A 24,195-nucleotide genomic window follows, 5' to 3' on the forward strand; every position below is an offset into this window, starting at 1 on the left:
AATTTTCGTGTTGCGCGCTCATCTTGTCTAATCGCACGACCACGTGACCTTTCTTAACCAATAAGATTTGCAGAAAAGTGATCCGAATCAATCCGACTTACTCCAAACGCTTGAAACGAACAGGACGTTTAGACGCCTTTTTTGACCTTTCACGTCGACCATTTCCTTTCAATTTGGCAGCATTTGTTGGAAGCCCTGATTTCTAGCGGAAAATAAATGTCCCCTAGATTATTTGACAACATTTAAAAGGTAATTTTTTAATTCGTATGTGTTGTTTTATTTGAAGGTAATTTTAAAGATTTTTCTAAAAGAAGTTGGACCACGTTTTAAATGGTTAGAACTGAAATGTGACAACGTCATTTTCCTAGTTTATTTTTTATAATTTAGAGACATTCTTTATATTTTCTTATTCGTACGAAATAAGGCAATAAGAGACTCTGTACTATATTAAAAATGGTAGTAAAACTTCTAAACTACAAGTTGAGAAGAAAATATGTGCAGTGCCACGAAATCTTAACACCTTGATAAACAAATATTTCCTTGAATTTAAGTGAATTATGACTTCGAACACGAATGTTTGTCTGATCTGCAATGCCAGTTGTTTGTCAAGCAGAAATACTATCAAAATCTTCGATAAAGATGTAAGTAGACAAATTGTTCCTGGTTTGAAAGGGTGTACAATTCTGAAATATATTTTCTAGTCTGCTGTAATTAGTGAAATAAGCATCCCAGTAACTATAGGACGTATCCTGAAAAGAGATGTAAGGAAAGACAATGTTCATTCTGAGATATTATGCAAGAAGTGCTTCAAATTAGTCGATGAGTATGAAGAAATACAAAATCGGATGGGTGAAATATCGAAAGAAATTTCAGATAACTACAAAGCCAATATCGAGTCTAGACAAATAGAGACAGACCATATGCAAGAAAGCAGCAATAGGGAAAACAATGAATTACCAAAGAAAATTCTAGATATCCCTTCAAGTGATGATGAATCTTCCCAGGTAAATATAGGTTTTCTAGTTTTATTCTTTTGCACTGTTCAGTTTCTTTATTTAAGGTAATAGAAAAGCCCCTAGAATCTCTAGAAGATATTAACATGGTTTTGGTTAAAATGCATGATACTCCGATGGAGGATGATGACGATATAGAAAATGGAAGTCAAAACTACCAACCAATCCACGTTAATTCAGATGGTGAAGAACAGGAACCTTCATCAGAAACAGGAGGTAATAATTAGTATTTATAAAATATTTGAAAAGAACAGAAAAATATAATTAAAAAATATTATTCCCAAAGCTTATTAAAAATTTACAAACTTTAGTTTTTGAGATATTTAAAGATATTTAAATATGCATGCTAAAATAGAAAAGACTGTCAACCCCCTGTACATTACTTTTCAGAATTAATTATTGTGCTGACTTTTAAGCCAGAGAAATAAACTTTACTAAAAATTTTGATTGCTTCGTTTAATGTATACAGGGATATTAAAAATTGCTGGTCTATTTTAAATATTTATCTTACATAAAAACTTCAATATTTTAAATGCAATACTTGCAATGTATTTTTTAAAATAAATCGAAGCATATTTAAATGCTCTTTCAAACTATATTAGCAATATTAGGCTTTCCTATACCAATCTAGCTCAGATTTTGAATAAAGAGTAATTTTCCAATAAAATGGCAACCAAGAGGGCTGGTGTCTTTATGGCAAGTTTCTAGCGACAATAGCTATTTTCAAAATTGAAATTAGTGGCTGACTTTATTTAAATTTATAGCAGTTTAATTTTTTTTAATTTGCCTACAATAGTTTAATAAATAATGTATTGAATAAGTATTTGTTATTTTATCAAGAAAAATGAAGTAGTTCTTAGATTTATTTTATGATGACTTGTAAATACATATATGGATTTTCTATAAAAGAGCCAGTTATGGCAAATTCATTTTCTTCGCTTCCAACGACACTAACGACAGGTTTCTGCCTAATAGGTTTTTTATAAACCACACTACTGCAGCTCTGCGAAATAGGACAAGTAGTTTTTCAAAGGAACGCTTATCAGGAAATTTCCTATTTGGATATCTTTGAGCATAAGCCCTTGAGGCCAAGAAGCAATTAGCTTGAGGCCAAAAACCTCACAAAATAAAATCACTAGTAACATATCCATTTGTTCCGCCAGCAGGTAATGCTTTATTTTTCTTGATAATAATAATAATAGCTCCCGTATATAGCGTTTAACGCCTTGGGAGTAGCAAGGTACAGCTTGTCATACTAGAGCCGTTCAGTATACAAGGAAGGTAATGTGGCTAGCACTACGCTTCAACCGCCTATTATTACCTCAGGATTGTGAATCCCAAGTACTCATTTAAGGCTGAGTCGACCTAGGTACCCAAACTATTTTTATTTTAATAAAAATAGTCGGCTGATGCAATGCCGGGTGTGGGAATCGAACCCACTACCTTGAGATTGGTAGACGAGAGCCTGTACCTCTACGCCACCGGGCACCTTTTTTTTTTTTTTTTTTTTTTTGATAAAATAATAAATACTTTTTAAACTATTTTTTAACTTAATTGAAAACTATTACTACGAATTTTGGCGTTCTGAATGCTTACATTGAAATTAGAGGAACAAATTGAAATCACTAATTTCGAGGTTCAATGTTCTGAATGAAGCTTAAAACTGTATTACTAACTTCATGCATTATTATCATATAAATATGGTTATATTTTTTTAGAAAAAATTACATTCATTAAAGTAGAACCCAATGTTAGCGATACTAGCTCAAACGATCAAACTCAGGTGTCTCACACTCCTGATACAAGCAAACCTAACATTTTAAAGCGACGTGCTTCGTCCAATGGCATTACTTATGGTGGTGACAGCATAGGAATGCAGTCTGTTAAACTTAAACCAACTGAAGAATTAGAGGCTCCAATTGTAAGCAGGGATGGCAAAGCATACACATGTCTTTTGTGTGTTGGTGATGAGGTAAGTGATTTTCTTAGGAGCAGACTTTCTATTATAATCGCAAAACATTTTCCGATGCACGTCATCAATCATATCGACATGACACTAAGGGTTCGAACTCACTGACGACCAGGTCGCAACGACCTGGCCGTCGCGTCGGTTGGCCGGATGTATTGCGTTTATAGCTGCGGCCAGATGAACGACCAGTTTCAACAGAGTTGTCAGATCTAACGATTTTTTGCTTTTTACCAATTAGAAAATATTGTTTCAGAAATGTTAAAATATACGAGTTAACTAAAAAGCGAAGCTGTTATTCATGAGCTTATTAAATGTTCTAATATTAAATAATGCATTTAACATATTCTTGGATTTTTCGTTAATAAATACTGGTGTGGTAAATGGAGTAAGTAAAATCTCCAACCCCGACTACACGATAACGTCGTTATTTCCATGTTTTTCAAATCCGCGATGCCTGCTATTCCATCAGTCGTTTCATAACAGAATATTCTACATCCTACGTCTATGTAATTTAATATGTGTAGAGTGAGATATGTAACTCGTGAGATTTTCAGCATTATATCAATAAACGACAAAAACAGTATTGTTCCTAAAGGTGCGTCCAGACTTGAGCTGAGCATTTTAGCCCAGACGAACCGAGCGCGCACGAACAAGCAGAACAAATAGGCCGAACAATAAGCATTGTGTACGCGCGAACGACAAAAACGGACATAATCTGTTTCTTTTTTCTACTGATATGGACTTCTACTGATGGCTCTTATCGACTTTAGAAGTAAGCATATTAGGGCCATCGTAAAAAAAGGTAGTCAGACACTGGCTCTAAATATAAGCAGGTAGAAAGTTTAGCTTCCAGTTATTTCAATGTTTACAATATAAATTCCTCTTTTTTATTGTTACTGAGATTCTACAACAGTAAATACTTCTATTTTTATAAATGTTTAAGTTACTTTTACTCTTAATTTTTTTAAAAATAATGTAGGTACTTAGTAGAAATATAGTCTAATGTTACCCTGTTTGAAAAACGTTAAGTTAAATATAATATTTAAAATACAGTAGTTGTCCTCCCTGTACATGACTACAATACAACTAAAAAAACTAATTTAACAAAAAAAACAAGTGGTTGTAGAAAAACTTTAAATATGTTTTTTTTATTTTTTAACATCGAAACTCGAAGGTATAATAACAGGTATCATACCAACCATAAATAGAGTATAAAAATATATATAATATATAATATAGTACTATATATAATATAGTAATAAAAAAAAAGAGACTAGATTTAAGTTTCCCTTTGATCCAGTCTGTATACTATTTCTTTGGATTTTCTGCACGTGTGCAAAAACTACACTAAAACACTATATCTTATAGAAAATAAAATATTGTGCGTTGAATTTGGGGGATTTCATCTGAAAAATTATTAACTTGGAAGAAAACCGGCAACAAGCGGCAGAAAATAATAATATTTTAGTGCAGTCTATCTATGTTGGTCACATTGCGCGGTTTTTAGCAAAGTTGTCCTTTATTATTTGACAATTATCCTATTATTAGGCAGTTTTTACAATTATCCTAGTGCATAGAAAATAACCTAACGGATAAGAAAGGAATCTACGTGTTAATTTTTTGACGCTACATAGTGGCGCCATCTAGTTGAGCAGCGCGTACTATTCATTAAATGGCGGGAATATAGCGCTAAAAGCAAAACTTATAAATTGAAATTTTATAATCTAAACATTAAATCTGCTATAGCAAAATGACCAAATTGAACTTATGCCGACAAGTACAAATTATTCTACTTTTGTTTCATTTATTTATAAATAAAAAAAAAATATTTTTTATATTTTTCGTATTTATATATATAAACGATAAAATAATTTGTAGATGTTAGCTCAGAAAATTGGTCATTTTAGCTTTAACAGATTTATTGCATAGACTTTTATTAACAAGTAGGGATTGTATTATTGATTAATCTTTTTTTTAATTATTTATGACAATTTGGCGAAGTAAAATAAAACACAAAAAATAAACACAATTAAATATTATATATATTACAAACACAATTATATATTATTTCATTTATTTTTTAAATGTTTCATACGTCTGTATGCCTCAAAACAATTCATTTCTAATATATTTTTGCTGTCAGGATTCAGCTTACCCATTAATATATTATTTAATTTTTTAACATAATTATATATGTATATTTTGACAAAATGGGAGAAAATAAAAGTTTCTATTTCCTCTCTGTGAGGGCACTCTTCAAAATTAAAATTTATTTTGCACCTTAAAACGGATATAATTCGGACTCGTATATTGGTTTTATCAATCGCAGAAGGTACGTAGCTTTGTAGCATTTCATAAATTTTAATAATATTTTTTATAAGGTCAACATTGGCATAAACTAATTTTTTTACAAATGGGTCGTATTCTTTAATAGATACAAGTTTGTGATGAAATTCATCAATATCTGCGTTGTTGTGTAACAAATTTAATTTACAAATGTCACAACCTGTTATTTTTTTAAATAAATGATTACATATAAATCCGCTGATGTAGCTTAATGTAGCCTTTTCAATTTGTGTTACATCTTGTAATGTAACTTCAGGTGGATGCCAGCGATCAGGTACTTGAATTTCCTGATTATCTTTATTGCTATGTAGCATTTCCCTTAATGTGGACAAACAATGTGACATATCGTCTTCACAATTTGCCGTTTGAGGGTGGTATCTAATGTTTTTGACAATCAAGGCTTTGTAAAAACTAGCAAAAGCAGCACATGTAGGATTTGTATTTCTAATACCATATTGTCTTATTTGACAAAAGAAATTTTCGAGCGGATCTTGGTTAAACATGCGTGGAGCAAATGCTTTGAAACCATGAACCATTAGAATTCTATTTATTTGTATAAATCCCCTGATAGTTTTTATCCAACCATTTAATACTGGTGGCTTGGATCTATCTGTTGGTTTTGATTTTATAAATTCCATGGTTTCTAAAACATTTACTGCACTTCTCCAAAACCTAACATGGGCTGATTTGTCGGACACAAAACCTCTTAATGGTTTTCCTGCACTTGACTGTCCAAAACTACCATTAGTGCTGTCAAACAGGTTATCAAAAAATATTAATAATTCGGCAGTATCTAATGCACTCGCATCCAACTCTGAAGCTCCATCGGCGGATTTTATTCCTGATATTGCACAGTATTTTATTGCAGATGCCACTGTTGCACTAAATATTTGTGCTGCAATAGAAACTTTCATTTTTCTCATTTTATCTTTGTAGATATGTTGATCTGTTATTTTTCTCATCACCCGTATATTATTAGATTTGTCTATATTGTAGGCTTTAATAATATGTGACCACGATCCTAACATTTTTTTATTATTTAGAGTAAATGATAAATTTTTGTTTAAAAAATTATTTCTTGTGCTTTTTACAAGATGCGGTGGATCAAAAAGTGGTAAAACTGGTCTATCCTTTATGTAAAGCACTGTATCATCCCAATTTTCATTATTGGATATTTTTTGCATTCTTGTCTCTTCACGAAGCAAACTTATAGCTTTTACATTATTAGGACCTTGGTCACATATTAAACCTACTAGAGTCAGACCAGCTGAGATTACTTTTTCTGTAATAATTTTAATATAAAAAACAATTTCAGCTGCTGGCATAGCAGATTTATTAAATATGTATGCTACAGGCTGTTTCCATTTACTGAAAACTCCCCGTAACATAAAAACTGTGACATGATCAGCCACATTTAGATTTTTGGTAAAGCCTACTACCATATCCAAGTTATAATTGTAATCTAAATGTGGCTGAAGAGACATTTCGTCAAAAATTAAATTACAATATTTATCTTTGTTTTTCATATTCTTGGACATATTTGTAATACTAGTAAAAATTGACTCTGAAATGCCCATTTGTATAGGAATTTTTGATAACAACTTATTTAAAGTCCTTGGTGTAGGTAATGAAAATCCGAGCCTATTTAAATTTTTGTAGGTTGTTGGTGATGACTTCCACAGCATCAACGAGTCTAACTTAGTATCTAAGTCAAACCTTTTTCCTTTAGCACTTTTTTCAATGTTTCTAAATTGATTCTGGAAAAATCTTCTTTGGAAAGAACTCATTTTCCTGAACAGCCTATTGCCATTAACATTGAAAATAAGTTTCTTTGCTTCTGATAAGCGCTGCTTAATGGAAGCATTGCGGCGTTTTAATCTGGAAGCTTCTTGTTTCCATTTCCTTGATTCTTTATATAATGCTAGTGTTTTAGGTGACATGTTCTTCTTTCTAGCAACCATAGTAATGCTCTTGTGAGCTGGAAAATAATTTATATTCATTAGAATTAAAGAATATTTTATAAAAGTAAAATACTAATATATGTCATTATGTCTCTGGATTGTCTTTACAAGAGGAAATTTTTTTTATTATTTTCAGAAAAATGCATTCTTCATAAAAAATTTTGCTTGTTCTTAAATGGTTAATCCCCTTTATACTTTTCCAAATTTCCATACCGTTTTAGAGAAAATTCCAAAAACATGGAAATATAGTTGAATTTCTTAAGTTAATTTAAGTCCTAGGAATCAAAACGTGTTTCTATGGTAATATAATTTCGTTTTCATTCTTTGATAGAATCATTGTATATGGATAGAATTTTAATTAACGTCGTAGTTTTTGCCACTTTAAAATGTTATAGAAGTACAAAATTTATTTAGTTCAATGCTATGGAAAGGATGATAATAGTTATCGGAAAATGTGATACTTTTACAAATGTTTAACAACAGCAAAAAAATGCCGTTAATCAAAATTAATAATAGCCATCCATCAATGAATGAAATCGAAAATACCTATATTACCATAGAAACGCCTTCTGATTTTTAGAAAAAAATTCAACTATATATTTTCATACCTTAATTTTCTCTAAAATGGCATGGACATTTGGAAAAATATAAATGGGATTAACCACTTTAAAAGAAGCAAAATTATTTTATAAAAAATGTAGGTTTTTCTCAAAATGTCAACAATAAAAAAGTTTTTCCTCTTGTAAAGACAATACGGAGACATACTGTAGAAAATTTGCTACATATAATTTTTTTAATTCTGCCTTTTTGGAGTTATAACTCTAGGTAATATCTGTGGTACAAGGCATAACCCGATAATATCAAATATGAAATGTGAAATAATGTGCACATTCAGGGACATTCAGCGGCTGAGCAAAATTCTCAGCGGTCAGTTGGCCGCTGTGTTCCCGGAACGCGCACAATGTTAACATATTCTGCCTTAGTACCACAGATATGATCTAGAAGTATAACTGTATATTGTATATACATGCTGAGAAAAAATTAAAAAATAATTACCTGAAGGCTTGAATATGTCACTGACTTCTACATCATGTTGTATGTGCTCTTCTTGAGGTGCAGCTAGCAAAGTTATGTCTTCTAATCTAATTATCTTTTGGGTATTACAGTCCCTTTCCGATAAAGGCAAAGGTCGTTTAAATGAAGGCCCTCCCTGGTCTACTTCCGTTGTGGTAACTGTTATGTTGGTGTTACTTTCCAAAGTATCTATCCCAAATGTGAGTTTTAAAGGATCTAAAAATTAATGTATCGTTTTTACTTGAACATACAACTTTTCTTCTATTTAAATCTATACAATATGATCAAAATGTCTTATGTACAAACATGCTTTGAATAAGCACAGTTAAACACTTCGTATGAAAATTTACATTAGTATTTTATAACTGTAAAAGTCAAAAGTTTACGTGATACCTAATAAAACTTTCTGATAGTATTCCTATTTAAAAGTACAAGATGATCATGCTGGCTTTAAGTTCAATAGTTACAAATGAAAATTCTAATAAGAACTGTTTTTCTGTCAAAGTTATACAAGTCACATAAATATAAACCTTCTGATCACATTGTACCTGTTTGTCGATTAATGAATGGAAAATTATATTTAACTAATGAAGCTAGAACAAATAAAATGTATGTATAATTATTTACCTGGGAGATGTAAAGAGGGCACACAGTTCTTTATTTTCTTTAGTAGCAATTCTACATCACTACTAGTAAAATGCTTATTACAAATATACACTTTCTTGTATACTTGTTCTGGTGTCAAGGTAGAAAATTTAGCATTTCCTGTTGCTCTCCACCAAGACAGGAATAAATCCCATTTATATTTGGGATTAGGAATACGAAATAAATATACATTTTCATCGTTGCGGTAGCTTCTACCACAACCAAACACTCCACAACTAAAATGAGCCATTTCCTAAAAAATAAATAAAAATTAACTACTTTTACAATGCAAAACTATTTATAATAAACTTACTGTTTATACGTACGTTGATATATGCTAGAAATAGGGCACAAGTTAATATTATAGTAATCACGAAAGAAAAAACTCAGCAAACAAACGATCAACACAACAGTTCGCAAGCAAATAAAAATTTTGAAATCGACGCGTGCCGCGTACTTCACCTGACAGAAAATGGCTGACTTATAGGTGTTTAACTGGTTGCATATGGGATGCATTCAACACCTAGCGCCATCTAGTTCAGCAGCGCTAATTAATTTCTTGAAAATATTTGGCCTATAAAGATTCAGGCCCCTGTCCTAGTGTCAGTCATTATTTTGTATAATATCGTGTTGTTGTTGAATCTTTGTAATTTTCGTTTTTTTTGCCTATTTTTATAGTGTTTTTTTTTAATTGCACTTTTAAGCACAAACAGTTCTTTCAAGAACTAAATTTTCGAGATTTTGTATTGCATTTCTTGATATTTTGTGTTGAAAATATCCAAAAGCATTTAAACAGTCGAAGCAGAGAACTTGTGGCTTCCCTGTTTTTTTTTTAACTATTTTGAACGAGAACGTGACGGTAAAGGTCCCTTATTACCCTTGACTGCAGTCAGAAAAGTTAGTTTATATCAAATTATATGATTATTAGTTCGTGCATTAATAGAACCCTCTTACTTGTACATACATCAATAAATAAATAACCCACAATAACGCTTATAATAATCTTTATAATGGACTAGTTTTTGCCAATATGTAATAAGTAAAATAAGCTATAAAACAAATAACTCAATTAATCACTAAAATATTAGTTATTAAATTAAAAATAAAACTCTTTAAAAAATGATATAATAAATATGTTGTTTGTCAATTTTAGCTGAATTAAGGCTGTATTCCGTTGCAAAACCAGGCGAACCAGACCGGTAAACTACGGTAAAGAGCGGTTCCCGAAAAACATCGGTTTGATACTGAAAGGTTTGGTAAAATACTGGAAACGTCAAATGTTGACGTTTTCTAAATTTCAATACCTCTATTATAAAATTTATCTTTAATGCATTTTTAATGTACCTATTATCTGCTTTTACGTTTGCTTCTCCTTTTCAATGGAGTTTAATATTGAAAAGTATTTTATTAATAAACTGTTAAACTCGTTAGACAGCTCAAGTGAAGACTTGCAGGTCCAATATTAAAACAGATCAATAATAAATAAACAAATCTAATCAATATTTAAATTTTTATAGCTTACAAAACAGTCACGATTACTTGTTGTCTTGTTTTTCATGTTTTCTTTAAATGTTCCTGACTTTAAGAAAGAATGGCTGCATGATAAGTTTAAATGGTCCTAAAAAGTCATTCTATTTAGTTAATGAAATTTATTTATCTTTACTGCCTACCTCTATTACTTTTGGACGTATATACAAAATATTACAAATTTTAGAAATTAAATGAGAATTTCATTCGAACTTCCAATATTTGCTTGATTTCTGTCACATAAATGACATTGATTGACAAACAAAACCAGAAAAACCAGCCTTCTCGCGCTGGTTAGTTTGGTGACAGTTATAACCGAATTTTTCAGAAACCGTGTTCCGTAATAAGAAAACTTTCAGGAAACCGATAGAAACGGAACATAAAACCATAACCAAGGTAAGCAACGGAATACACCCTAAGATTCATCTCATAAATCCATCACAATCCGGCAGCGCTGTCGCCATCGCTTGTCAGTCAAAGTTGATCACGTGCATCGGAAATTGTTTTGCGATTACCATAGATGCATTTTGTCCATTTTTTCGAATTTTGGCAACCAAAGAAAAACTGCCACGCTTTTTGCGAAAAATTTACCGAGAAGCTAGTGTACTAGAAAAATGGATAAAAAATCATAAAAATAGTACATATAGTAGTTTTGATAATATCTGAAAAAATTGAAAAAAACTGTTGACTGTCCTTTAGACGTGAAATTTCTTTATACCACGGTCCGTATCCCCAACTACATGGTCCCCAATCGTAGTTCCATTCATTATTTTAAGTAGTATTATTCAAAAAATAGATAAGTTGTAGTACAAAAAAAACTCTTCAGCTGGCAATGACAAACAAACAGCAGTATGTCCACAGCACACAAGAACATTCTTCTATTTGTTTGTCTGCCGTCAATGGACATACAGAACTTAGAAAGTCTAAAGGCGCATTCTCACGACTCGTGTACTTGACAAACATTTGTTATTGGAATATACTCGCCATGTCGTGAGAACGGTTTCCTTGATTACTTGTCGCGTCCCCACTCTCTGTCGGTAAATATAGCCCGAGTCAAAGGATAACAATAATTATTCGTACACTTTTCAAACTGTACTGGGCCAGCCTTGTCTATACTTGCCGAGGCGCAAAAAAACGACTAATATATATAAATAATTGACCTGTTATAGAGTATGTCCCGTTTATTTCCGGATCGTAGTGTTTTTCGAGTTAATTGCGGATAATTTAAAATGTTAAAACAATAATAGATTATATAATATCAAATTTACATTAATAACTTCAATATTGGCGACATACCTAAATCGTTCTCACAGCAATAAATGGAATGGACAAATGAAGACTACACGGGAAAAACCAGATATGTCACATTTTCATGGAAATTAAGATAGTGATACACTATCTTAATAATAGACATATTAATATCTTAATTAGACTATACTTAACAATAGACAAATGTTAACGTCATTCGAGAAAAAAGAAAGCAGTAGTACCGCTTAGTCCCAGAGATATTACAGCGTGGCTATTCTGCCGTACAAAGGAAAAACCAGAGTAGTCCACGTGTAAATGGCAAAAACCAGAGATGTACTTACGCATGGACGATAAGCTTGCATCTTGCAATTAGTATTATTATGTTATCAATTTATGTATTGTAATAAAAACCTACTTAAATATTAATTTTCTTCCTACAACAAAAAATAATAGTTTAGATTTAGGTTTTATACAACCTTTAATTGGACATCCCTGGTTTTCCCCTGTTTTATTTTGCATTTTGACATTTTTATTTCGGTATTTCAGAGATGGCGATAATTCACAATATTAATAATTCAGAATTGATAGTACAGTACGTCTGTCCGTTCTGTAGCTACGGGGTATCCGTGAGAGGGGAAACGATATTCTCTCGATGTTTTTCGTAAAAAATTAGACGACGCGTCCCATCAATAAAAATTCGACAAATTTGCAAGTAGCCAATAAAATGAGTGGGCGGAGCGATTTGCGGTGACGTACTCGTCAAGTCGACGTATAAAATATATTGCTGTTTATTTAAATGTTTTTTTGTCCGCATTCCTTTCATAGACACAGATCCAGCAGACGAACTGTAATATATATTTTTCTAATTATTCAACCGAAAATAACATATTTCTTTAAAAACACTAAATTGTATTTTTCTCGGCTCCAATTAAAATGGACAAAACTGGGTTTTCCCGTGTAGTCTTCAAATGCTGTTGTTTTGGAAATTATGGATTTATACGAAAATGAGCGCTTCATATGGACGGCCAAACATAAAGAACATAGAAATCGTATTGCAGTGTACAGTAAAAAAACTTAAAAAGAAAAAAGAATCACTAGCAACGACAATTTCGGGACGACCGGTATCCATCGATGCGACTATACTGTTTACTTACCAAGGATTTAAACAATGTTTGTGCTGGCGTACTTGTTGAAATGGACACGTCGTGTGAGCGCCACACTTGCCGATGTAGTTTACAAAGTGGGGACTGGTGGGATACTTGCCAAGTACGCAAATATTGGCGTACTTGCCAAGTAGACGAGTCGTAAGAGTGTGCCTTAAGATATTTTTGCCATTTAATTTGAATGGGATAAAATGTATTTAACATGTCGCTTCTGTCATCATATTGTAACTCTGTGTATGTAGTTTGCAATGCCACTTCTGGTTGAAAATCTTAAAAAATGGACAAAATGCAATTAGTAAGTCTGCTCCTCAATTACATGAGGTGTTTTTTTTTCAAGATTCTTTGTCAAAGATTCTCTCTTTTTGCCAAATTAGCTATATAGTTAACTACTGTTTTCCAGGTAACCGGTGAAGACAAAGAAATAATAGCGCACATGAAGGAAGCCCACGAGTGTCGTTTGTACATTTGCGACGTGTGTGGCATGGACTTTAGAAAAAGAAATTTGCTGTCTGCGCATGTCGACGAACACGTGGCCAACGAAGAGGGCGACTTCCAGTGCGAAGTTTGCAACAGGATATTTACCAATCTCCGTCTCTTTAGAATTCACAGAAGGTAGATATTTTTTTGTTTCTCCAATGGTGATATCATTCAATATTATAGAAAATCTATGTAGAATGTAGAATGTAGAATGAGTGAGAGGGGGGTTAATCACCGCGACCTTAAAGATCTATTGTGTTCCCTTTTCTTGAGTTATAACTCATCATACATGGAGATTTTTTGTTGGGGGGACAGGGTATTTTCCCTCCTCTGACAACAGATGTTCTTCTGCCGAGGAGTTTTAATTGTTAGTTAACCGGAAATGACAACAACTTTTGATTTTTAAATGGCACCCTCAGTATATTTCTACTTTATTCAATAGAAAATAAAACTGAATAGAATGACATATTATATATATATATATATATATCAACTATTGACATTTGAGTGTCAGTGGTGAGCCAGGGTGGGGCCTGAGATTACAAAATTGCTGCTTGGACGTAAACCTTATGTTTTTTTATTGTAGAATGCATTTGCCCCCAGCCAAGGCTTGGAGTTGTAGTACGTGCGCAAAAAGATTCAGCAGCAAGAATTTGTTGGACGAACATGTTAACATGCACCTGGGCGTGAGGCCTTACGTTTGCAACGTTTGCGGCAAAGACTTTGCTAGCAAATACACTTTTAAGGCCCACGAAAGAACGCACGAAAATAGACCAAGACCTTACAGGTAAGTTACATAAATGCACGCATTTGTATCTACTGCTTATCAGGGTTGAAAAAACATGTTTTTTTTATTTTTAGAGGGTGTCTTAAATGAGCGCAAAATTTTTAGGGCTTGTAGATCTCGACAAAAAAAACATATTTTCTCTTTGACGTTTTTCAAATAAGTCCAAAATAACCGAGATATTTTACTTTGAAAATTTCAAAAAAAATGATTTTTCGCTTAAATTTTGAGAACCACTCAATCTTTTCTGGGTTTTCTTTCTTGTAATTTTAATCTACTATCTATGTTTCAAAAAAAGTCCTATTGGTATTTCGCCACTGTAAGAAAATCTACAAAAAAAATAGTTATTTTTAGTAGACACTGCTGCGTTAATCCAACAGAGACTAATTTGTCAGCAATGGTTTACTAATAAACAAATTTGCCTAATGGACAAAGAAAAATGCTTATCGTTTTGGAAAGTATATCTCTTTCCGTCGTCGGAAGCAAAAAAAAACAAAAAACTATTTAAAATATCTAAATGCAACTATTCCAGAATACTTTATTTTTTTTGAAAACAGATACGTCTATAAAAAACGTTGACGTTCTGTTAAAATGACATTATATAAAGAAAAAAAGTTTCGGAAAGAGATATACTTTCCGAAACGTTTTTTGTCCGTTAGGCAAATTTGTTTATTAGTAAACCACTGCTGACAATTAGTCTTCGTTGGATTAACGCAGCAGTCTTTACTAAAATAAATATTTTATTTTGTAGATTTTCTTACAGTGGCGAAATACCCATAGGACTTTTTTGAAAAGATGAATCCGCCACAGAGGTATAGACATTTTTTACTATCTATGTTGCCATATTATGAAGATATTATGTTTTTTAACTGAAAATTAAAAAAAAAACTCCAAATTTTTTTTGGCGAAAAAAACCTCATAGACGTGTTTCTGGAGTCGAAATATTCTACTCCTAAAAATATTTGCACTTATTTAAGATTCACCCTATATGACATGCAACTATACAATGTCACACATTATATCATAGCCAACGACACACGAGAAAAATGTTATACCTATAAGACTTCTGTCATTTTTTAAAGGTGCGAACAATGCGGTAAGTCGTTCCTGAGTCAGCAGAACTTGACTCAGCACGAGAAAACTCATTTGGGTATAAAAGAGTTCGAGTGTCACCTGTGCAACAAGCAGTTTGGATCAGCCAATAACTTAGAGGTAAAACTACATACAGTATTTGCCAAATTATCGATATTCTATTCTGATTATCGCCAAACTCCTTTAAATCTAAAACTTATTTATCAGGTACATTCGATCGTGCACACTGGCTACAGGCCGTTCATATGCGGCCTTTGCGGCAAAACGTTTGCCAGAAAGGCTGAAATTAAGGATCACGAGAGAACTCATACCGGGGAACGACCGTATCAGTGCGAATTCTGTGGAGCTACATTTAGTCAAAGGTATTTTCTGCGTTTTCGTTTGTATTTCGGAATATTTATAATTTTATTTGTCTTTTTGTAGGTCCAACCTTCAGTCTCATAAAAGAGCCACTCATTATGATGATAAAAGATATAGATGCGAGGTAAGTATCTTTTTACTTTTTATTCTTTATTTATTTCCATGATCAAATACATTTATTGATGTAGGAGTACGTCTATATACATATTCACCATAATTCACATAATTTGTAAATAGAGTAAAACAATCTCAAAACATATAAAATTCTAAATATCTACAATAAACACTCAAAGTAAAAAAACAAAAATATTGTCACATACATGTCCTTAGACAGACCTATCCACTAAATATTCATTGACACGGTAGTAGCCTCTATCCACCAAAAACCGCTTCAATGGCCTTTTGAATTGAGGTATACTGTTGATTCTCTTTAATTTATTATAGAATCTTCCTATATAGGATGGAGATCTCTCAAATAAAGCAATTATAGCCAAATCTTGTTTCATAACCATGCAAGTTTATGTTATTATCACTCAACTTGCAATATTTTCTAATGTATAGAATACAGCAAGCATAATGTATTATGTAGATTGAAGGGAACGTCAAAATGTCATACTTCTGGAAATGCATATGACCACGACTGCCACAATTTGCAATCTTACTGACAACAAATTCAATAATTCAGTATCACTGATACAATCTTTTGCCAAGTCTTAAACATTTTCATCCTACTGACTGCGCCATGTAATAATGTGTTGGTTATTAAATGATTTATTTAGTAACAGGTTGAAATAATTTATTATAATCTTTTGTTCTCCTATGATTAAAAATTAGTAGTTTTAACACAACCATGGCACTCTAGATTGGAATTTAAAATACATTTTTTTAAGCGAAAATGTCAAAAGTTGACATATGATATGTCATTCTATTCGGAATGTCATTTTCTATCAACTAGAGTGAAAAAATATCGAGAGTACCGTTTAAAAATCCGCAGGCCTGCGGATTTGGTATGTGACAGGCTTGGTCCGTCACAGACCTGGCCCGCCACACAAACACAAAATTTTATCCGCGGATTTTGCTCGTGTCATGTCAAGTTGTTTAACTTTACCGCTGGTGTATGGCGGGCTATTAATTTACTTAATTATAAAATTAAATTGGCAGTGTTATAACAAAGTAAAGTAATATTTTTTTTTATCATATTATGTAGTATTCAGAAAAATGTAACATGCCTTTTTACACTTTAAAACAGGATTGTGGTAAGTGCTTCAAACGCAGACGACTGCTGGACTATCACATTAAGGCTGCCCATACTGGAGAGCGTCCATTCAAATGCGAAGTATGTCAAGCTACTTTCGTCTATCCAGAACACTTCAAGAAACATCGGCGCATTCATACTGGCGAGAAGCCCTTCTCTTGCGAGGTAACATACTTATTCTCTTTATAATTAAGTTATCGAAGTATCCTTTGTATTAAAATACTAAGGAAGGAGAATACCAACAAATTTAGGTTGAGCGCGAAGGGAGACTTATTGACCGACATTTAAAACGTGTAAAAATATAATGTAACTCAATATTTTTTTGGTTTTGTTTTACGTTGTCAACAAATGTTATTAGTTACTAAAATTGTTACAAAAATGTATTTTTTGTCATACGCTCCCAAAAACAGCTATTTTACGGACTCATTTCAGTCCGTAAAATGTTTCTTTTTCGGCCTAGGCCGTAAAGGTCGTCATGGCAACCTTTATGGACTAAAATGTCTAAATTCGTTATTTGGTTGTTTTATTTTGTCATTCGAAATTTGTCACAAAATCACATAAAATTATACATATATTTATAATTAAATTATTAAATACTAACAATATCAAAAGCTAAGTTATTTGTTTAAAGTAAGTACCTAGGTACCTATTTAAAAGAGGCTTTTAAATTAAAATATTCTTAAATTACAGTCACAAACATTCAAACCATCGTCAATTTGGTCGAAATATTCCATGCTGAGAGCAGTGTTAAGTGTTAAAGAAGATATTTATATTGACAAATTTCCAAAACTTTTGCTTTTTTGAAGAGGAATTCGGTTGGTTACGAGCCTAAAAAGTCTAAGGTTTTGTCCATAAAAGAGATCGGTGATTTTTTGGCCACGGCTAGTGATGAAACTTATTTACTTACTAAGGTAAGTTTGCGATAATGATTTTTAAAATATATAGATGGTTTCTTATTCCATTGTATTTGATTTTTAAATTATTAAATACTAACAATATCAAAAGCTAAGTTATTTGGAAAAATAAAAATGAAATGAACAATTTTGTGCATTTTGAAAACTTGCATCTGCAATCGAAACGACTCCTCCATTGGCAGGTAAATTTACTTTCTGATGAGGTGGAGTAAATGCGAACGATGATGTACTTGGTAATACATCCGTGGAAGTGGTCGCGATTTTCTTTTCCCCCATTAGCAGTTTGCAAACTTTCTTCTTTTTCTCAATAGATTCTTCTATGTAACCTTCGGCCACTGTGGACGACCTAAATAATTATTGTTGTTTAGAACAAGATCGGAAAATATTAAAATTTTTACCTCCAACCTCCTAGGCGTTTCAGCGATGTAAAATCCACATCTGCATCTGCAGCAAGAGTAGCAGAACTACGTCGGAAACAATGACCTGTATATTCGTTTGGGTTCGACAACTTTAAAAATGCTGCTACAATCGATGGCATCTTCCCAAATGAATGAATGCCGACTCGTTGCACGGTGCATTTTCCTTTACGATAAGAGATGAAGACATAATCATGTGGTACATTTTTTGGCCTAAGACAAGCATATTTTCTATACAACTCAACTGGATTGACAACGTTCCCTTCGTTCACCACCGGAAACACTCTTTTGATATTAGTTTTTGTATCCGCAAGGGTAACTAAAAGGCAGCTGTTGTCTTTTTCTATGATGTCTTGCACTCGTAGAGAGTACAATTCTTCTCTTCTACATGCTCCACAAAGGCCAATGACAAGAGCTACCTAAAATCAAATACAATGGAATAAGAAACCATCTATATATTTTAAAAATCATTATCGCAAACTTACCTTAGTAAGTAAATAAGTTTCATCACTAGCCGTGGCCAAAAATCACCGATCTCTTTTATGGACAAAACCTTAGACTTTTTAGGCTCGTAACCAACCGAATTCCTCTTCAAAAAGCAATAAGTTTTGGAAATTTGTCAATATAAATATCTTCTTTAACACTTAACACTGCTCTCAGCATGGAATATTTCGACCAAATTGACGATGGTTTGAATGTTTGTGACTGTAATTTAAGAATATTTTAATTTAAAAGCCTCTTTTAAATAGGTACCTAGGTACTTACTTTTCGTGGAAATAATTTAGCAATACATCTTCATTTACAACGAATACGCCATTTTTGTCTTTCCATTCATTAAAAACATCATATTCTTTCTGGTAAATGGCACGAGACTTCACAGGAAGTAAATCCAACACGATTTCTTTGGCCTTATTAGCAATATGTTCGGGATTTTGGAACATTTTAAAATTGTTGATGAATTTGTGTGATTTTGTGACAAATTTCGAATGACATGTCAAAATGCGATGAAATAAACAAACTCGTTACTAAGATATGAATTTATAAGCCAACTTTTTCAAACATTATAATTTCAAATATGGAAAATTTGCAAATATGCGTTCTAAAAAACTGTAAAAAGCGTATGACAAAAAATAGTGTATGTAACACGTACCTAAATTATGTTTTTTAGGACTCATCTACTATTTCGGACTCGGCTAACGCCTCGTCCGCAGACAGTAATGATTCGTCCTAAAAAACATCATTTTAGGTACTAGTTACATAAATAGCTATTTTAATAAAAATAGAGAAGCTATAATAATTATTTAATAACTTAAATATCAGATGCCGCTACTGAAACTTCTAAGTTAAATTGACGTATCCTAATTATTTTTGACAAGTTGTAAATAAAAGCGAAATTGCAAGAACGGATACATAATTAGTTAATTCTAAGTGAATTCCACAATTAATTTGTCTACTCACGTAACATTTATTGAAAATTATTCCCTGATATATCTCAATTTTTAGATAGGTATTTTCTATTTCTGAACAAAACCAATTGTAGTAAAGTTTGTTCTTTTTAATTGTTTTTGTAACACGAGAGAAAAGGGGACCAGAGAGGAGTTGTGAAAAATAGCTGAAATCTGTCTTAAAGGGCTTTAGAGAAAGTGGCATTCATAGACACTGCAATTGTGAAAAATAAAAATACGATTGTTATTGTTAATACTTTACAAAAAAGTTTTATTTTCCAACAGTCAAACTATTGGTCACTAATGGCTAAGTTTCACAGTTTTGTTTGACGTCAATTGAAACGTCAAACAAAACTGAAAAATGGGAGTTCATGCTGTTGTTTCCATCTCTAATGCATGAATGAGAACAGGACGAGAGAGGAGTTGTGAAAAATAGCTGAAATCTGTCTTAAAGGCTTTAGAGAAAGTGTCTCTCATAGACACTGCAATTGTGAAAAATAAAAATACGATTGTTATTGTTAATACTTTACAAAAAAAGTTTTATCTTCCAACAATCAAACTAATGGTCACTAATGGCTAAGTTTCACAGTTTTGTTTGACGTCAATTGAAACGTCAAACAAAACTGTGAAAAATGGGAGTTCATGCTGTTGTTTTCATCTCTAATGCATGAATGAGAAGAGGACGAGAGAGGAGTTGTGAAAAATAGCTGAAATCTGTCTTAAAGGCTTTAGAGAAAGTGTCTCTCATAGACACTGCAATTGTGAAAAATAAAAATACGATTGTTATTGTTAATACTTTACAAAAAAAGTTTTTATCTTCCAACAATCAAACTAATGGTCACTAATGGCTAAGTTTCACAGTTTTGTTTGACGTCAATTGAAACGTCAAACAAAACTGTGAAAAATGGAACTTCAAGCTGTTGTTTCCATCTCTAATGCATGAATGAGAAGAGGACGAGAGAGGAGTTGTGAAAAATAGCTGAAATATGTCTTAAAGGCTTTAGAGAAAGTGTCTCTCATAGACACTGCAATTGTGAAAAATAAAAATGCGATTGTTATTGTTAATACTTTACAAAAAAAGTTTTATCTTCCAACAATCAAACTAATGGTCACTAATGGCTAAGTTTCACAGTTTTGTTTGACGTCAATTGAAACGTCAAACAAAACTGTGAAAAATGGGAGTTCATGCTGTTGTTTCCATCTCTAATGCATGAATACAACACTTTTAGGATAGCATAATTTTCTTTCTTTAATCTTTTTATTCAAAGAAAGCTGTATGTAAATATCTAATATTTTTGTTTGACAGAAATTTTATAACTTATGGCTAATATTTTTTTAAGATTTGTGGGAAGGCTTTCAATTCGAGAGACAATCGTAACGCTCATCGCTATGTCCATTCGGATAAGAAGCCATATGAGTGTCTTGTATGCGGAGCCGGGTTTATGCGAAAACCTCTTTTGTACCAGCACATGCAGTTGCAAGGTCATCTGAACGATACCATTGTGGTGAACCAACCCAGACTAACATTAGGTAAGTTTCCTTAAAAAGCTGCTTGAAGAAAATAATTATCAAATTCAAAATTCAATAAGAAAACGGTAAAAAGGTGTAGTGGACTGTTTATTTACCGATGAAACGTAACTCCTGGCTCTCAATCGTAACAACTAATCGCCATTGTAATAAAGTTTATACAAAGTTCACTACACACAAACTGTTAAAAATCTCTAAAATTGTCGTTGATGAGCAGCCGATGACTCATCGTTACAACCATAAATATGGCGTCTAACATCACAAATTCGACTGCAGCCCGTATATTGGCGTTTATATGTCCTTGTATTCTTTAGTCATTGCGTTAAACAGAGTATATTATATCTAATTTTATCCTATTGTAGACGATAAACTAGTAATGGACTCGGAAAGCCACCTGGTCCGGGTCGAAGAAGAATCCAGCGCCAACGAATCGAAGCTTTTTATAGCCGCGGAAGACGGCAACGAGCACATTATCATCGACGGCCAGCACATCACCTTCGCCGAAACCACCTCCGACAACGAGGACGATAACGGCGAAGTCATAGACGAGATCGAGCAAGTGGTCGGGACCGAAGAGGCCGAATACGAGGAGATCCTCACTTCGGAGGCTCTGACAAGCAGCGAGACGCAGATAATCGATACTCCCGACGGGCCGATTCAGCTGGTTAAGGTGAAGATCCCGAACGAGCACGGCGAGGAGGAAGAAGCCTGGATCAAGATAGTGCCAGAGTGAATTTGGAAGCGTGGATGTGTCATTTCTTAATGCTCTATTTTATGTAAATATATCTATGATAGCTCTAATATAGGTTTTTGTTATAAATATTTCTGTTGTTTTAATGTGAATAGATGCTAAAGAGTGCGAAAATCATTTAAGAACAGGGTTGGGTAACGACGCGTAGAAAATTAATTTTCTACGTGTATGTAGAAAAGTGCGTAGAAAATGTAGATTATGTAGAATATCAAGCAGAAAATGTATAAAATTTGAGAATAGGTATAAAATTAATTTTGTATATTTAAAGCCGTTTTTTTTTTCACTTTAGAGGTTTATTCTTCCTTTCTATTTTCTTTAAATTCTTGTCATCAACCTTAGGCTGTATTCCGTTGTAAAACCAGGCGAACCAGACCGGTAAACTACGGTAAAGAGCGGTTCCTGAAAAATATCGGTTTGATACGGAACGGTTTGGTAAAATACTGGAAATGTCAAATGTTGACGTTTTCTAAATTTCAATAGCTTTTATGTATTTTTAATGTACCTATATCTGTACCTATTCTCTGCTTTTACGTTTGGTTCTTCTTTTCAATGGAGTTTAATATTGAAAAGTACTTTATTAATGATCCGTTAAAATCGTTGGACAGGTCAAGTGAAGATTTGCAGGTCCAATATTAAAATAGATCAATAATAAACAAATCAATATTTATATTTGTATAGCTTCACACACACACAACAACACATTCACAATTACTTGTCTTGTCTCTCATGTTTTCTTTAAATATCCAAAAACAGTCTTTTGTGGGGAGTGTCAATTTTTTGTCTAAGGTTATACATCTTCAAAGTATTTAACAACAAGCCAAGTTCAGAGACACCCAGTCCAGAGTATATTAAAATTATACAACAAAATGGCGTCACTTTTTTCTTAAAATTTTTATTATATTTTAACAAATTAAAAGTTCCTATTTTGGTCACATCCGGTCGCAATATGCTATCATCAACAGGTTTATTATACAGGGTCGCTAATATGTGTGCATTATGTATGGGAACGGTCGATTATTAGGCAAAATATACGTAATATCAGTATACAAAGATAAAATATACGAGGTACCGCAAAAAGTTAAATATAAAACTAGGAGAATAGGAGTTATATATATATTAGGACCTATATATACAGGGTGGTCCGAATTGTATTTTGGAAACTTCGGCAGCATATTCTGCAGATAAAAATAAGTAAAATAGTTCATATAAATGTATGTCCTAAATTGCTTAGTTTCGGAGATACAGGGTGTAGAAGTTTCATTTTTATTTCCATTTTTTCTAAATAATTTCTGAAGTAACGTCAATATCTGGATGAAAATTGGTATCTGGGAGTTTTGTGATACGAGAAATTTGATTTTGATGTCAAAATGGCTCCTATTTGTAGGGGGCGCCACCTACATGCGTTTTGACTGTTTTGAAGAGTAATAACTTTTCGACGGTACCTGTATAAAACTACTGACTAAAAAAATATACATTTCCATGACTTTTTACGTAAAAAATTGTCTTGGTGAAAATCGCTACGAGCAACCGTTCTCAAGATATTTAAAATGGAAATAGTCAATACACGTCATTATTGATAAAAAAGAAGCATACGTTGAATAGAGTTATTTGACTGAAATAATAAATTTTTATTTTTTTAAATCAATCATAATTTTTTCTGCGAAAAAATGATGATTAAACAGTTTCTGTTGAACTTTTGGCACAAAGAGATTTCAAATTTAAGATTTCAGTCTAATAACTATTTGGTCAACATGTTTAATTTGTCAATGATGACAGGTATTGATAATTTCAACTTCAAATATCTCGAGAACCATTACTGGTAGCGATTTTTACCAAGAGACCTTTTTTATGTAAAAAAAGTTGTAACTGTATATTTTTTTACTCAGTAGTTTTATACAGGTATGGATGAAAAGTTATTACTCTTCAAACCAGTTAAAGCATATGTAGGTGGCGCCCTCTACAAGTAGGAGTCATATTAACATGAAAATCAAATTTCTCATGTCCAAAAACTCCCAGACACCAATTTTCATCCCAATATTGACGTTACTTTTTAAATTATTTGGAAAAAAATTGAAATAAAAATGAAATTTCTACACCCTGTTTCTCCGAAACTAAGCATTTTAGGACATACATTTATACGAACTTTTTTACTTAATTTAATCTGCAGAATATGCTGCCGAAGTTTCCGGAATACAATTCGGACCATCCTGTATAATAATCGACCGTTC

General features: G+C 32.5%; 1 protein-coding gene across 1 annotated transcript; it reads left to right on the plus strand.

Annotated features, from left to right (window-relative positions):
* Positions 1-133: 133 nt before the first annotated feature.
* LOC115889634 (zinc finger protein 431-like) lies at positions 134-22,038 on the plus strand. Its single transcript, XM_030909684.1, has 13 exons — positions 134-249; positions 552-641; positions 702-1,004; positions 1,061-1,229; positions 2,732-2,985; positions 13,347-13,558; positions 14,010-14,210; positions 15,290-15,419; positions 15,507-15,661; positions 15,723-15,783; positions 16,909-17,079; positions 21,030-21,219; positions 21,579-22,038. Exons 2-13 carry the CDS (start codon positions 558-560, stop codon positions 21,947-21,949), a joined length of 2,301 nt encoding a protein of 766 aa, XP_030765544.1. The 5' UTR covers positions 134-249; positions 552-557; the 3' UTR covers positions 21,950-22,038.
* Positions 22,039-24,195: the final 2,157 nt, after the last annotated feature.

The sequence above is a fragment of the Sitophilus oryzae genome, unplaced genomic scaffold, assembly GCF_002938485.1.
Source record: "Sitophilus oryzae breed Bouriz unplaced genomic scaffold, Soryzae_2.0 scaffold_817_pilon_pilon, whole genome shotgun sequence".
NCBI classification, from domain to species: Eukaryota; Metazoa; Arthropoda; class Insecta; order Coleoptera; family Curculionidae; genus Sitophilus; species Sitophilus oryzae.

What these genes read in the sequence shown, in the direction of transcription:
- LOC115889634 (XM_030909684.1), top strand. Translation starts at nt 558, where the DNA reads ATGACTTCGAACACGAATGTTTGTCTGATCTGCAATGCCAGTTGTTTG. An exon ending in ACCTTCATCAGAAACAGGAG is followed by an intron (nt 1,230 to 2,731) that starts GTAATAATTAGT and finishes ATATTTTTTTAG; the next exon opens with AAAAAATTACATTCATTAAA. An exon ending in AGAAGCCCTTCTCTTGCGAG is followed by an intron (nt 17,080 to 21,029) that starts GTAACATACTTA and finishes TATTTTTTTAAG; the next exon opens with ATTTGTGGGAAGGCTTTCAA.